The sequence below is a fragment of the Panthera leo genome, chromosome C2, assembly GCF_018350215.1.
Source record: "Panthera leo isolate Ple1 chromosome C2, P.leo_Ple1_pat1.1, whole genome shotgun sequence".
NCBI lineage: Eukaryota > Metazoa > Chordata > Mammalia > Carnivora > Felidae > Panthera > Panthera leo.
In genome coordinates, this window is record NC_056687.1 from 58,657,340 (window position 1) to 58,673,981 (window position 16,642).

The 16,642-nt window shown below is 38.2% G+C and overlaps 1 protein-coding gene across 4 annotated transcripts in view; it reads right to left on the bottom strand.

The window, feature by feature from the left end:
- Window positions 1–2,516: 2,516 nt before the first annotated feature.
- Window positions 2,517–16,642, bottom strand: part of BTLA (B and T lymphocyte associated) — a 38,456-nt gene continuing 24,330 nt past the window's right edge. For 2 of the 4 annotated variants that reach the window (XM_042955630.1, XM_042955629.1), the window contains 4 exons: window positions 10,233–10,268; window positions 8,913–9,053; window positions 7,391–7,437; window positions 2,517–3,756 (listed from right to left, as the gene is read on the bottom strand). In XM_042955630.1, the coding sequence (XP_042811564.1) occupies window positions 3,481–3,756; window positions 7,391–7,437; window positions 8,913–9,053; window positions 10,233–10,268 (500 nt within the window). In that variant the 3' untranslated portion in view covers window positions 2,517–3,480. The remainder of the gene's footprint in view (window positions 3,757–7,390; window positions 7,438–8,912; window positions 9,054–10,232; window positions 10,269–16,642) is intronic. The other 2 variants (XM_042955631.1, XM_042955632.1) reach the window with 2 other exon arrangements.

Below are 16,642 nucleotides of genomic sequence, written 5' to 3' on the forward strand. Positions count from 1 at the left end.
GAGACAGTAAAAGGATCAGTGGTTGTCAGGAGATTGGGGGAGGGAAGGATAAATAGATAGGGCACAGAAGATTTTTAGGGAAGTGAGACTATTAGGTACATTACTATAATAAAGGATACATGTCACCATACATTTGTAAAAACAAATAGAGTTAAAACACCAAGAATGAATCCTAATGTAAACAATGGACTTTGGTTGATAATGATGTGTCAATGTTTGTTCACTGATTGTAACAGATGTACCATGTACCACTCTGGTGCAAGATGTTGATGATGAAGGAGGCTGTGCATGCACAGGGGCAGGGAATACATGGGAATTCCCTGTACTTTCCACTCAACTTTACTGAACCTAAAATAAATTGAGAGACAGAGAGAAGAGGAGGGAAACAAGAGAAGAGGAGGGGAGGGGAGAGGAGGGGCAAGGAGGGGAGAGGAGGGGAGATAATCTGGCCAGAGAATCAATTCTGGGGCCTAGAAAGTCTTCACTGGTAGGCAAAACTGATCAAATAAACCACATATACCAAACTAGCCTCTACACTGGGAAACCTGCATTAAATTATCTGGGATGCCTTTCATTGTGAAAATTGTAGAACTGTATTCTGGATCTCCTGAACTTCTTAGTGCTAGCAGTTGGTAGTTTACAGTTTATCAAGCTTTTCAGGCTGTTTTTTGTACCATAAAGTTTGAGAATCACTTTCTACTTCATGTCCACACATGTTTTTAGTACAAAAGCCAATACCAAATTGATTCTAAATAAATTTTAATAACTTTACTTTCTTATAGGTAACGATCAACAAGCTTAGAATTCATGAAAAATCTGTTTTCACTCTTATGTGGATCCTGAGAAACTTAACAGAAACCCATGGGGGAGGGGAAGGAAAAAAAAAAAGAGGTTAGAGTGGGAGAGAGCCAAAGCATAAGAGACTCTTAAAAACAGAACAAACTGAGGGTTGATGGGGGGTGGGAGGGAGGGGAGGGTGGGTGATGGGTATTGAAGAGGGCACCTTTTGGGATGAGCACTGGGTGTTGTATGGAAACCAATTTGACAATAAATTTCATATATTGAAAAAAATAAAAAGAAAAGAAAATCTGCATAAGAAATTAAAAAAAAGAAATAAAACGCTTGTATCTATTAATAATAAATACTCCTGAATTGTCAAAAAAAATTCATGAAAAATCATTAAATTATATACATATTCTTTTTCTCATATTTCCTTAATTAAATACACCATGTAGATAATACTGAGTAGATTTGTTGGGGGAAATACATGTATAACTCTGATAGCTTTTATTAAGAAGGAATAAAAACATGAATGATTTGGAATTTTGGCAGCATGGTACAAATGTAAGAATAAATCATTTATAGAAGTGAAATCTTTACCAACATTATTTTTACTATAAGACATGCTAAGAATATCCTCAATAATACACAGACATATTTTGTTTAAATTTTAAAAAAATTATGAAGGAACTGTTCAGCATTGTGTGTTTATCTGATAAGGACAGCTAAATGTATCCTCCCCATACTTCCTGTTTCTATATTTAAGAATACCACAAACAGTTATTCTAATATATCTTTTGTACGTAATTGCCCATAAATGCAGCTTGGCTGAAAGAGCCTACCTGGAACTGATTGCTCAAAATTTCGGGTATAGCCATATCATACTGGCTAGATAACAGTGACTCACAATCTCAATCTAATGGGCAAAATCTTAATGCCAGTGTTACATGAGGAAAGCTCCACCACAGAATCCCAGTTTTATCTTCATGGCATAAAAAATTGTATGGGATGTCATACTCCTGTCCCCGCAACTTCATACATTTCTTTCATACATTTTCTTTAATGATCCATTTGCTGTAGTATTTTAAACTTTTTAGGAAACTGAAATGGAATGTCAGTTTTGTCAGTTTGTCTTTTTTACCACTTCTGTAAGTCATCTATCCTCCCTTACACACACACGCACATCCCGCATTCATTTGTGCAGCAGCTCACATATTTGTGCAAATGGATCCCAACCTTTGCTGTCCACTTTGTAAGAGGTCTGCATTCTTCAGTAGCAGCACCTGAGAAGTCTAATAGACTCATGCTGTTGAATGAAGTTGTAGGCTATATTTGACATGATTAGACTCAAGTACTCTGGAAATTCAGAAAGTTTGAACCCATCTCTTTTTGCTCTACTCAAGTGGCTGGACCTACAAAATTTTTAATGAATTGTTATGAAGCTATACCACTTCACTCTGGATGATTTGCCCTGACTTCCCTAGAAAGGAGTAAGAAGAACAGCAAGATACAGATGTGCTTAGTGAAAGTATGGTGACCTGGGGTGGCCAACTAAATATTCAAGACTTTTCTCCATTCCATTTTTTTTTTTAACATTTATTTATTTTTGAGAGACCGAGAGAGGCAGAGCATGAGCAGGGGAGGGGGAGAGAGACACACACACACAGAATCCGAAGGAGGCTCCAGGCTCTGAGCTGTTTGTTAGCACAGAGCCTGACGTGGGGCCCGAACTCATGAACCGCAAGACCATGACCTGAGCTGCAGTTGGGCGCTCAACCGACTGAGCCACCCAGGCACCCCCCTCCATTCCATTAATAGTTCTTTTCATTTGCTATCAGATCAACTATGAAGCAGTTTAAGTCATTAATCTGCATTTGCTCGATGATGCTTATTTTTATGTTTATTTAAACACCCACGAGTATATTAATTCAGCAGCATTATATCACATTCATATACATTAGTCCATGTGACCTAACCACTGAGTCACAACTTTGTTTATAAATGCACCACACATTAATTGCTCCATTACTACCTATATTTGCTCAACAATGTAAAACCATTTGCGTGTCAGGTATGGGGAGCATCTGCTCTACAGTAGTCGGTGTAGCCCACAACTTTACTGAACCATTTATGCTTTCCATTCTTTTCTTATATCAAGTCTAAAGTTACCTCTTTACATTAAAAAAAAAAAACAGTATTAGAGGGACAGAGGAATATTTCTCATCATGGAAGAATGACCAGAAATAAACATACTATCATGACTGTGTTGATGGTTAGTTAGTCAAATTGGGACATCCTTTCTTTGTCAAGAGAGTGTAGTGAACTGATCCAGATAACACAAACCTCTCTTACTTACATGTGTCTCCTATCCTCCAAAAAATATATTAGCTTTGTACATTGGGTAAAATGTAGCTACGTTTAAATATTCTGCCACTCTGCTACTCATAATATCACTTAGTCTTGGAGGGAAAGGTTTTTGTGTTGTTGTTCAAGGGTGCCATATAAAAAGTTCCCTCAGAATTTGGGGGGAGAAATTTTAGTCATTTGTCCTATGAACCCTTAAGACCCGAGCACCAACATGAACCTCCTTAAAGTGAAGCTTCTCAGGTCAAGGAATGTTATTTAACCTTTTGTTGGGCTTGGTAATGGTGTTGACATGCATATCTTTCAGTGATCACCAGTTGGAGATCAAGATCGAATTTAACTCCTCACACATATGGCCGCATATTCTGTAGGTGTTTCTTTCACATTCCTTGATTGTCTTGGGTTTATTCCAATGACAGAATGGTTCAAAGAAGCGTAAACAATGCCCTGCTTGTTTTCCTCCAGACATGGGTTAGAATAAACTTCAGACTCTTCCTGGACCCTGAACCAGGGGTCATTATCATAAGTACCAGTTTCTGATAGCAGTGTTTGGGGATTTTGCCCGGTTCCCACTTCAGTTTCCTCACTCCGAAAGGGCTGGGGAATATCAACCTATAAGAGAAAAAAGATTGTTTTAACTACCATTTAAGGATGTGGTAGTGCATACAATTAGCAAACTATTAGTATATGCTAAATGGAGTCAACACATCACCAGAAATAATTTATTCTTCCTCACATTTGCTGCTGACATCCACATTTTTAGCATATTCTTATTTGTTAAAAGATGAAAGTCTTAGGAACATCACAGAACACTTTTCTTTAAGTTTTATTTATTTATTTAGAGAGAGACAGAGCATGAGCTGGGGACGGGTAGAGAGAGGGAGAGAGAACCCCAAGCAGGCTTGGCACTGTCAGCACAGAGCCCAAAATGGGGCTCCATCCCATGAACCATGAGATCATGACCTGAGCCAAAATCAAGAGCTACATGTTTAACCAAATGAGCCACCCAAGTGCCCCAACAGAATACTTTTCAATCTCTCAGCCCAAATTAATAAGAAAAGCATAAATATCCCACAAGAAACTTCAGACAGCTTATAAGATAATGGATAGCATTAACACAGCTTAGAAGTAAATGATTAAAAATAAAATAGAACAGATGCCCTCTAAGGGGTCAGGAAGAATAAATATGATGAGTTATCCAAGATACATTATTATGATTTAAAACCTGGAATTAGAAATTGCTTTCAATTTTGGAAAAGGAGGGCCTAACTGCAGGAAAAATTTTACAATATTTGGATTATCACAAGAAAATTATTATACTTCCAAATAATTCAAATATCTTAAAGCTTCTGAGAAAGAGGTGAACTTAAAAAAAAAAAAAAAGAGGGACACCTGGGTGGCTCAATCGGTTAAGCATCCAACTTGGGCTCATGATCTCACTGTTTGTGAGTTCGAGCCCCACATCAGGCTTTCTGCTGTCAGCGTAGAGCCTGCTTCGGATCCTCTGTTCCCCCTCTCTCTGCCCCTCCCCTACTCGTGCTTTCTCTCTCTCAAAAATAAATAAATATTTTTAAAAATTAAGAAAAAAAATGGGAAAAGAGGTGAACTTACAAAAACTAAAATAAAATGTGTCCTGATGCTTCTCACTCTTTTCAGTTATTTGTTACCCACTCCTAACTATTCAAGGACATTACCAGTAAAAATGAAGATATTATTTTAACTCTAAGAGTTGTTAATTCAATTTTTAATCACAATTTTGCCAGTCAATTTACATACATGAAGTTTGGTCTAACTCCGTGAAGGTATCAGATCCACAGTCTTTGACAGTCTACATGCCTGTCTGGTCCTTTATCGTCCTTATTTTGTATGTGAAGTAACCCATATCCTACCCCTTCCTGGCAGAATTCTACCACACGTGCACGTCTGGCCCTATCCTGAGAAACTAAGCATTAGATGCTGAGTACATCGCTACCCTTCAATGAGGTGGCGGCCCAGGAAATAGCTCTAAGGCAGGATGATTGAATGAGGCAGGAATAGCTTTACCCCCCTCAGTCTCTTAGCTCAGCTGAAAAGTGTCCCAACCCCCATTCGAAGGAACCTGGGTAATTTCTCCAAAGAAGCTTTGAAGAAGAAAACAGTCATGTGACCTAATAAATAGCCATAAGTCCTCAATATAGAAACAAGATCCCTGTTGTACTTTTACAATTGTATAAAAGTCTGTCAACTCAGTTACCTGGCTCCCTTCCCAAAAGATGGCTGGTTTCTGTGGAAAACTTGGTTAGAATGAATGAGATAAAATAAAACACGGTGTCCTGTGGCTGAGCCTATCCTGTAGGACCTCAGGAAAGTGGGTGGAGGCCACAAGGCTCTGTCTGTGGATAGAGATGACAAACGCCAAAGCCACTATCCTACTCTATAATTGTAATGCCATTTTACAGTTTACAAAGCACTTTAAAAAAATACACAGTTCCGGGTTTTCAGTATTTTAACTATTTTTATATACTCCAGGGACCGTTGTGGAATAAGATGAGAATTTCGGCTTTTATATGTACCTGCCATAATTTTACCAGTTCCTTTCTCTCCGTTGGATTTCTATTCCACTGATTTCAATACAAGTCCCTTCCTAAGAAATCTTTAATCTCAAAGATCTAATATGGCATCACTATATTTTCTGAAATGTTGGCCAACTGAAATGGGCCAAAGCTGTGAGTTCCTGCAAAAGACACAGGCATCTTAAAACAAAATTCCTAAATAATTGCACACATAGAGAAGCCCGTTCAATTCAACTTCAGATCATAAATAATTTGTTCAGCCTACACAGGAAGACATATGACTACATTTTAACCAAGCTGGGCTTTATCTAAGCAAGAAACTATTTAGATTATTGTTTTAGATAGTTTCATAGATCTCAGTCCTGATTGTAACAGAATGTAGTTCGTTGTTGTTCACTATAGGAAGAAAGAAAACAACATTTAAGAAAATTTTCCTACTTGAAAAAACAAAACTTCAGCACCCAACATAGTGATGCCTACTGCTGCTTACTAAAAACTTAATACGAGTTTACAAAGTTGAATGTATTTGGTTTGATTTAAAATTGGGCAACCTGGTGAGGAATGCTGAGTGTCATTTAATATTATACATAAAATTATTGGCTGTATCTGCCTTTGGTATTTCTGGAACTTTTGAGAAGGTTACTACAACTTTATCTCTACCCTTCCACAGTGAAACATGCACACACACACACACACACACACACACACACACACACACACACACACTACACACACACACACAGACACGTTCCTTTGCAGTACCTCATTTACAATTATTTGTTTTTAACTGAAGACCCTCATAAAAATTTTTTCAGAAATGTATTGCCTCATCTTCCATTTTTTTTGAGTTCCAATATTTACACAACATTGAGCCCCAAATAAAAAGCCTATGTTTAGATTCCAAGAACTTGTAGGGAAACGACACTGCTTCCAAAATGCCCTTGGCTTTGTCTGAGAGGTCTCTTCCTTGATGAGCCCACACACATTATGAGAGTTTTTGCATAATAACTAGACTTAGGGTCATGTTTCTTTAGCTGCTGGGAGTCTGTGAAGAAATCACCTGTCATTTATGAGATTATTTATGGTTCATTCTTTCATTAACTCTCAATTCTCTACCAAAAGACTGTAAGGTGTTTTTGTGAGAATACTTAAATAGCCTGAAGTCACATAACAGGCCAACAGCAAGCCAAGGCTGTACAAGCTACTCTCTGACTTTTCTGCTTCAGGTCTACCCTGCCACTAATGCCCTTCCAAAAGGCCACTTATTGTGAGACTTGTGAATTCTGAAGAATCTTTGCTGCAGATGGAGATTAATGTAAAATAAACACATTTTTAGGGATGCCTGGGTGGCTCAGTCGGTTAAGTGTCTGACTTCGGCTCAAGTCATGATCTCACAGTTTGTTGAGTTCGAGCCCCGTGTCGGGCTCTGTGCTGACAGCTCAGAGCCTGGAGCCTGTTTCAGATTCTGTGTCTCCCTCTCTCTCTGCCCCTCCTCTGTTCTCTCTCTCTCTCTCTCCAATAAATAAACATTAAAAAAATAAACGCATTTTTAGAAGTAAGTCTATATATAGCATTTAGAACAGTTCCTGGGACAGGGTAAATGTTACATAGACTTATTAAATTTAAAATATTATATCAAGATTAAGATGGTATAACATAGATTGCATTTGTTTTAACAGATGCATGGAACATACCAGGTTAATTTCCCTTGCTGCTGTGTCAGAAGGCTCCTTTTTTTCTGCTGGAATTCAAAAAGACAAATAAGAAACCAAGAAGAGTAAAGAACAACACCAAATTCTTTCCCAATTCCCTGTAAGTTAAGGTTGTGGTAAGAATATGTGTTCTGGAATCAGATTGCTAGGTTGAAATTCTGGGGCAGAGGTGGGATGCCTCCCAGGCCAGTGGCAGCGTTGTTATTTGTTTTGGCGTGTTTATTTGCTGGAACCAACAAGGCACATACACTTCGGTTTGTGTACATTCACTGGTTCTTCCCTTCTGACTCCGGAGAGTCCTATGGCATATCCAAGAGGAAGGGGCAGGATGTACTGTATCACTTTAAACAGGCTGGAAATCCTGTTCTGGGGACATTCTATACCTGATGCCAGACCCACTGCTGTCCCCTCACCCACAAAGGCCAGGATCTCCTACGGCCCAGTTCACTTCAGATATAGTAGATCAAAGCATTTATTCCTGCCTCTTTTTCTAAAGTTTTCTAAAGCAGCCTCAAGAAAGATGGTGAAAGCTAGGGAGGGACTATCGAAAGAGACTTGGAGTTGCACATGTGAAGTGGGGGTTACAGAGGATTCCTTCAGTATTCTGAGAATGTTCTGGGCTCCGGAAGTCCTTACCACAAAACACCGAAAGTACTTTTGCCCAGACAAAGCTTTCTCTTGTGGCAGAGAAAAGGGTTGCTCTGTCTAGCTCTGTTTCTGTAGCTACCCTGAGGCTGCCCATGTGGGAGCTGGGATGGGAGGAGATGGCAGAGCGGGAAAAGTAAAGAGAGAGAGAACAGGGATGTTTTGGAACAGAGCTGCATCAGAATTCTCTACACATCTCTTTCTTACTATGTTTAAGTGTTTGCTCCCGACACCAAAGGAATTCTTAAACAAGCAGAAGGGAATTGTTTCCAAGATTTCACACCTCTCTTGTCCTAGCCAAACCCACATTTTTTCAAATGCATTACTTTTGGGTGAGAGTTCAGTTCAGGCCTGTGTTTGTGGTGGCAAAAGAAAGTACAGACATAGGAATTTCCTTCTGGGAAACACAGTCTTCATTTAGGCAAGGGCGTGTATGAGTGGTATGATGTGGTGTGGCTCTGAAAAAGAGGATGAGACAAACTAACTCAAAGTAGACTTGTTGGCCTGAGAGATTATGTCAACCTCCCTTTCACTACCCTTAAAGTTTAGAAGAGCTGCTTGTCACATAAACTTAAGACAGACACAAGTGGAATGGGTCAGTCCCAGCCACATGCCCTCTTTAGCACAGGTCCTGCCTGGAGCACTGTGCTGTGGAGAACATGCCTCTCTATGACTGAAGGGGACCTGAATTAATCCATTTGTCTTTTTGGTGGAAGGATGTTGTCTCTGAGGAAATCATTATCCATGGCTCCTTGCAGAATATGGGAAAGAAAACAAGAACCAACTAAAAATCAATCAGCCCTAGTAACTGACCTCCAAATGTGTAGCATATAAGCAGCAGATGGAAGGTAGAACCCACCTTGGTGCCTTCTAAGGCAGAAGAACAGGCACAAACAGGTAATGAGCAGAGGCAATGCCCCCAAAGGAAGCAAACTATAAAGCATCCATCGTTTGTCCGCCGTCACTTCCTGAGAGGGTGGTCCTGAGGCACCAGTTGTATCTGAAATGTGAGTTAATGCTAAAGACAGTTAGGAAATTTCAGATATAATAGGATCAGTAATACCTCTTGCATCATCAGAACTTGAATGAAGGAGATTTCCAGCTGATGCCTCTATTTCCCTTCCGGGATGCATTCCCACAGAACCCCTGGCCTCAGTATTCTCACCCACCTCTTGCTTTATTGATGAGCATATGTGGGTGGCTCTGGGTTAAAATTCATCTTTTGTAAGAATTTGTAATTCTGCTAGGATTGATCCCCTCTAAAAGAATACCCATAACAGCTCTCAGAAAGCACTTCACCAAGCCCTTTCATTGACATTGTCTTACTTAACTCTTATATTCACCACTAAAGAAAAGTAAGGAAACTGTTATTTTTATCTAGTTCCATGCCTTGATAAAAGGGTTATTGTTCCAAGACTCTTACCCAAGGTCAGATAGCTAGTGAGTTGTAGTTGGGACCCAAGCCAACATGTTTTTGATACTAAATTCCAGTTTCTTTAACACAAAGGTCTTTTTGTTGTCTCGTAACTCTTTGGTATCTCCATATACTATATAATTTTGTTATCTACAGATAGCCTTGTTATCTCCAAATATGCTCTGCTGGGCATACAGCTTATACTCATTGCTATGATCAATGTTAACATGCGTTAATGTTCTGTTTGTCCATGATAGGTTGCAACTAATCGACAGATCGCGAAACAATTTAATAGACCACAAAAAACATTAAAAATAAGAATCACAACAGGATATAAAAAAATCAGAATGCATCACACAGCATTAATTTTGTATATATGTTAAGTATTTTATGCAGCAATTTTTTATTTCTAAATATATTAACATAGTTATCTACCTCCTTCCTCATATGCTTGGTTCAAGGTAAAGGTGGTCAGGAGCTACTGAAGCTGGGCAAATAGTGCTTAGATAACAACAGAGTGGTAACAAAGTCTTCATTATCCATGCTGCAGCTGCTGCTTAGGTTAGGACAGCAGCCAAGTCATTACCAACAACAGACACAGCTGTCTGGGGGGAGGGTATGAATAGAAATAGGGACAAGGGTTCCCACATAGAAAACCTAATACAAAAAAAAATTCACTCCATTAGGAAAATCCAACTTTTATCCTTTCTTCAACCATGAAACAATCTTATTTCCTTATTTTTATTTGACTAGTTTGATACTTACTTATTAGAGGGTATTCTGAATTATTTTGAGTCTGTTCTGAAATAGAAAAGCAAGATAAAGAATTGAAACTGGTTGCAAAAACAATACTTGTGTGTGTCTAGAGTCAGAGTTAGTCTGAGAGGACTCCTGCATTTGCACACTAACCAAACCCAGTAACCCAGCTCAAAGGAGTTTGCATGATGTGCAAATCACCACCTCAAAGATCACGGACACAAAGTTAAGTCCCTAGATTTATTTTGAGGCTTGAAAAATTACCCTAAATACAACACAAACGTCATCTGTCTGCGTTGATTCCCTTTTCCCTATTACTTAAGTATAAGGACAGAATACAGCCTATATGACATCTTCCGGCACTTGGAAAAACAGGATGCTCATTCAGCAGGTGCTCTAAGTGAGTGTGGAGGGACACAAGGAAAGGATGCTTTGGAGGCCATGCTGACTACTCACTCTGAAACAGAGATTGTGCCTTTCACTTCCTGCCTACTCATACCACTCTCACTTTTCTGCTAAGAGAATGACCACTTGACTTTGTGAAGTTCCTAATCACGGACTGACCAAGGGAGGTTGGGGAGGATGTACAGGCCCATGTGCATTCCAGGGATTGTTCCCCAGCTCTGTCACCTTTTCTTCTGGGGCTTTGCTTTGCAAAGCACTTTTCCTCATTCTGGGAGAATACTGCTTTCCCAGCAGCGTCCAAGCCCTGACTCTGCCACAGCCCTGTTCTTACATGGACCAATTCTTAACTTGGACAAAGAAAGAGAGTCAGATGCAAAACAGGAAAATTCCCAATAGCGCCAAAGAAAGATATTTGAAGGGGAGAAATATTTTTTGTGTCACACCTCCACATCATTTTTATGCAAAGCATTGTTTTAAAATATAATTTCATAGTATATTTTTCTCCTTCAGTACTCAGCTCACTGAGTACTCCCACATACAGAAGGAAAAGGAATTTTTCTTGAACTCTTTCCCTATTATGTTTGCTTTCATCACCTCATAAAAGGCAAATTCACACCCATTTCAAAGCCAATTCTGAAATAATTCATTTGACTTTTGTGAAGGAAGCAAGGATGACCCAGAAAAATATGATACAGTTCCTGCTTTCCAGACATTATAATTCTTCATGGGATAAAGAACATTTCCATACATTACTACAGTGCAAGGAAATGTCTGATAAATGAGAGGCACAGACCTTAAATGGCATAAAATTTGCTAGAAAATAGAAATCACTTCCCCTAGGGTGAACATGGAAAGCTTCCTTAAGAATGTGGGAAATGGGCTGGGCTTGACAGGAAGGCCAGAATTGTGGTAAGTGGAGGCAGATGAGTGGTTGCCCTATGAGTGGAGAGAGCAGCATAGGGTGAAGACATGTGATGGCAGGTAAGGCTGTGGGGCTGGAGTAGAGGTTCATGGTGGAGTCCAGAAGCAATCAAGGAAGGTAGGTGTGGGTGGACTGTGGAAGGCCTTGAATGTTGGTTAAATGTGAGCCCAACATGGGAAGCACCGCAGATGCTCTGCGGGGACTCACTAAAGGAGCGGCATTATGGAAGACATTTATTAGGCAAGTGAAGTGTATTAGGAAGATGTTTGGCTGAAATGGACTAAAACAGGAAACACTAAAGACAAAGAGTCCATACGGCTGATTGGAAGATTTGGAAGGAAGATAATGAAAGTTTGAGATGCTCATGAAGCTACAGGAAGGAAGCAATTCCAGAGTGAAGGTTGCTGCCAGACAAGAGTAGACGGCCAAAGCAAAGTCCTGGGGACCTCCCCTTAGGGCAGGAGCACTGATTCAAAAGTGATAAGAAATTCTGGAGAGTACAAATTAGAATAGGAATCTCCAAAGGGAAATTTAAAAAGCCCTTCCTGTCTTCTAGGTAACTTTTCCTTCTCACATCTCCATCTTTCTTGCTCATCCCCAGTGTGATCCTAATAAGCACATCACCACCCCCACACCCCCCCCCCCCCCCCCCCCGCCCCACAGGCACAGGGTTCAAGAGAGAAGCTGCCTCTCTTCCCTTTGGCCCCTTCCTCCCCAAGGGAGACAGATTGTTGATCCTAATTTCAGCTCCGACTTTTTCCTAGAACAGGAACCTTTATGCACTTTACAAACTGGGCAACCATCTGTAGTGGCTGTGGAATGACCCCAAAATGGGACAGAGGAGACACAGTAATACCCCTGGGACACTTCCATGTCATAAGTCATTTTTGGGTTGCCTCTGACCTTGGCTGAATTCCTCCCTCTTGCACAGAAGGGGGTTAATTCCCACAAAAGAAGACAGAATTACACAAGACAGTCCCTCTTCCAAGGAGGGTGGACTCAATGCCACTGCATTTAATTTTATTATACATTATATTAATATACATTATATAAATAATCTAATAGCACTGAATTACTATTTCATAGTATCATTAATATCCTGGAAGTAATGTTTTGCAAGTTTTGCTTATTTTTATCATTTATTTTGCCAGTTAAAAAAGTACTACTTCTTAAAAAATTCAATATTTTACCTCATTATGTGAATGTGCAATTTTCTCCAGAAAGGATTCATTCCATAATCTCTAGTATAAGCTTCTCCAGGTTGTTAAAGGCAATTGTTTAACTTTGCATAGATGATGTTATTTAATTCATTTAAGAATTATAAAGAAATATTTATTGAACACCTACTATGTGCTACACACTGTGCCATCTATTTGTAGAGAAGCAAAGATGTTTAAGACACAGCTTCCATTCCAAAGAGGTTTATAAGCCAATGCACGTATAGTCACAGGCAATTAGCACTGAGTTTGATAACAAATTTGCAAAAGCAGGGTCTCCAACTCTGCCTTAAATCCCTTCTACACTTCTGTGCTTGATGATAGAGGTTGTAACCAGCACTAGATTGTTGTGCATTCCTTTACCAGGCTGCTTTCAGAGGTCTTAAAATAACTTAAAAGATTTTTAAGGAATTTAAGTGGATTCCTTCATTGGGTTACTTTAAGGGAGTTAAAAGATGGACTCCAAAGTGTGCATATATAGTAATAAATTAATTTTTACAAACACAAAGTGTATGCATTCAAATGAATGGTGTCCATAGAGGAAGTGACTGCATACGTCTGCATCTAGATTTCAGACATTACTATTGCACCAGAACTCTTTGAAATTTCTCTTTGCAGTAATCTTCATGGTCAATTTAACATAAATATTATTATTTTAATATTTTAAAGCATACAACTTAGTGTAATGTTGTACAACTCTCTAGTGTTGTGCACTATCTAGTTTCAGAACATTTTCATCATCCCCAAAGGAAATTCCATACACATTAAGTAGTTACTCCCATTAACCCTTTCTGCCAGCCTCTGGCAGCCATTAGTCACTTTCTATCTCCACAGATTTTTCTGTTCTTCGTATTTCATGCAAACAGAATCAAGATTATAATATGTAATCTTTTTTATCTGGCTTCTTTTACTTAGCACAATGTTTTTGAAGTTCAACTGTTTTGTAACATATCAGTACTTCATTCCTTTTTTGCCTGAATAATATTCCACTGTATGAATATAACACATTTCCTTTATCAGTTTGACGAACATTTGGATTGTTTCGACTTTTTGACTTTTGTGAATAGTATGGCTATAAGCATTCATGTACAAGTTTTAATGTGGACATATACTTTCATTTCACTTGGATATTGCTGGGTCTTGTGGAAACTATGTTTAACCTTTTGAAGAAAGGTTGCCAGACCTTTTCCAAAGCAACTGCAACATTTTACATTCCCACCAGCACAGTACAAGGAGTTCAATTTGTCCACATCTTTGCTATCACTTGTTATTTTTTAATGGAATTAAAAAAAAATTCTAGTAATCCTAGTGTCTGTGAGTGGTGTCTCATCGTGATTTTGATTTGTGTTCCTCTAATAACTAATGACATTGAGCATTTCTTCATGTGCTTATTGGCCATTTATATATTTTCTTTGAAGGAATGTCTATTCAGTCTTTTGCCCATTTTAATTGAGTTGCTTATCTGTTGTTGGGTTGTAAGACTTCTTTATATATTCTGGGTTCTAGTCCCTTATCAGATATATGATTTGCAAATATTTTCTCACATTCCATATGTTGTCTTTTCATTCTCTTTATAGTGTCCTTTGATGTACAAAAGTTTTTAATTTTTATGAAGTATAATTTATTTATTTATGTATTTATGTATATATGCTTTTGATGCTGTAGCAAAATAATATTGACAAATCCAAGATCATGAAGATCTACTCTTGTGTTTTCCTCTAAGGAAAAATAGTATTAAAATTTTATACAAACATAGATTCTATTGTTTTAGTTCTTATATTAAATATCTGATCCATTTTTACTTATTTTTACATGTTGTATGAGGTAGAGGTCCAAATTCATTTTTCTGTGTATGTATATCCAATTGCCTCAGCACTATTTACTGAAGAAACTATCATTTTTCCATTGAATGGGTTTGGAAGTCTTGTTAAAAGTCAATTGGCCAAAAGAAGACATCCAAATGGCTAAGAGACCCATGAAAAGATGCTCACTATCATTCATAATCAGGGAAATACAAATCAAAACTACAATGAGATACCACCTCAGATTGGTCAGAGTGGCTAAAATTAAAAACTCATGGAACAACAGATGTTGGTGAAGATGTGGAGAAAGGGCAACACTCTTGCACTGTTGGGGAATGCAAACTGGTGCAGCCACTCTGGAAAACAGTGTGGAGGTTCCTCAAAAAATTAAAGATTGATTACCCTATGACCCAGAAATAGCACTACTAGGAGTTTATCCAAAGGATACAGGAGTGCTGATTCATAGGGGCACATATACCCCAATGTTTATAGCAGCACTTTCAACAATAGCCAAATTATGGAAAGAGCCTAAGTGTCCATTGACTGATGAATGGATAAAGAAGATGTGTTTTATATACACAATGGAATACTACTTGGCAATGAAAAAGAATGAAATCTTGCCATTTGCAACAACTTGGATGGAACTGGAGGGTATTATGCTAAGTAAAATAAGTCAGTCAGAGAAAGACAGATATCATGGTTTCACTCATATGTGGAAGTTGAGAAACTTAACAGAAGACCATATGGGAAGGGAAAGAAACAAAAATATATAGTTACAAACAGAGAGGAAGGCAAACCATAAGAGACTTTTAAATACAGAGAACAAACTGAGGGTAGAAAGGGGTGGGGGGCAGGGAAAATGGGTGATGGGCATTGAGGAGGGCACTTGGGATGAGCACTGGGTGTTTTGTATAAGTGATGAATCACAGGAATCTACTCCTGAAGCCAAGAGTACACTGTATACACTCTATGTTAGCTAACTTGATGATAAATTATCAAAAACAAAAAAAGTCAATTGACCAAAGATGTGTGGATTTATTACGGACTCTCAATTCTATTCTATTGATCTTTATATCTATACTATGTCAGCACCACACTGTTTTGATTATTGTAGTTTTGTAGTACATTTTAAAATAAAGGAGTGTGAGTCCTCTAACTTTGCTCTTCTTTTTCAAGATTTTTTTCAGCTATTTTGTATTTGTTGCAACTTTATGTGAATTTTAGGATCAGCTTTTTCATCTATGCAGAAAAAGAAAAAAACGTTTGTTGGGATTTTGATGGGAATTGTATTGAATCCATAGATCACTTTGGGAAATATTGCCACATTAACAATTTTAAGTCTTTTAGCCATATTTTGTTCAGTGTACAAGTGTTGAGTCTCCCAGGTTAGATTAATTTGTATTTTATTCTTTTTGATGCTATTATAAATAGAATTGTTTTTGTTTTTAATTTCCTTCTCAGATTGTTCATTGGTAACGTATAGAAATACCACTGACTTTTTTAGTTGATCATACAACCTTGTTGAATTCATCTATTCACTCTAGTAGCTTTTGTGGATTTTTAATGATTTTCTATATATATAATCATATCATCTGTGAATAGAGATAGTTTCACTTCTTCTTGTTCAATTTGGATGCCTTTTATTTCTTTTTTCTTGTCTAAGTGCTCTGGCTGGAACTTCCAGTTCAGTGTTGAATAGAAGTGACAAAAGCAGACATTCTTGTCTTCTTCCTGTTCTTAGAGGAAAAGCTTTCAATCTTTTACCATTGAGTGTGATGTGAGATTTTCGTAAATCAAACTTTTTAAAAAAATTTTTCCTCTACTTCTCTCTTTGCTTTCCATTTTTTATTCTAGGTTTTTAACTTCAACCTGTTCTCCTGATATTTGAGCCTACTTGAGGACCTCTGGGAGGGACTGGGGAGGCAGCTAAAACTATGAACGTCCTCAAAGCACATCAGGGAGTCAGGTTTATTTGTGTGCTGTTTGCTCTCTGTGCAAACTGTGAATTATTAACAAGCTTATAATTGTCTGAGCACCACAAATGTAACTTCAAGGATTTGTTATCAACAAAAG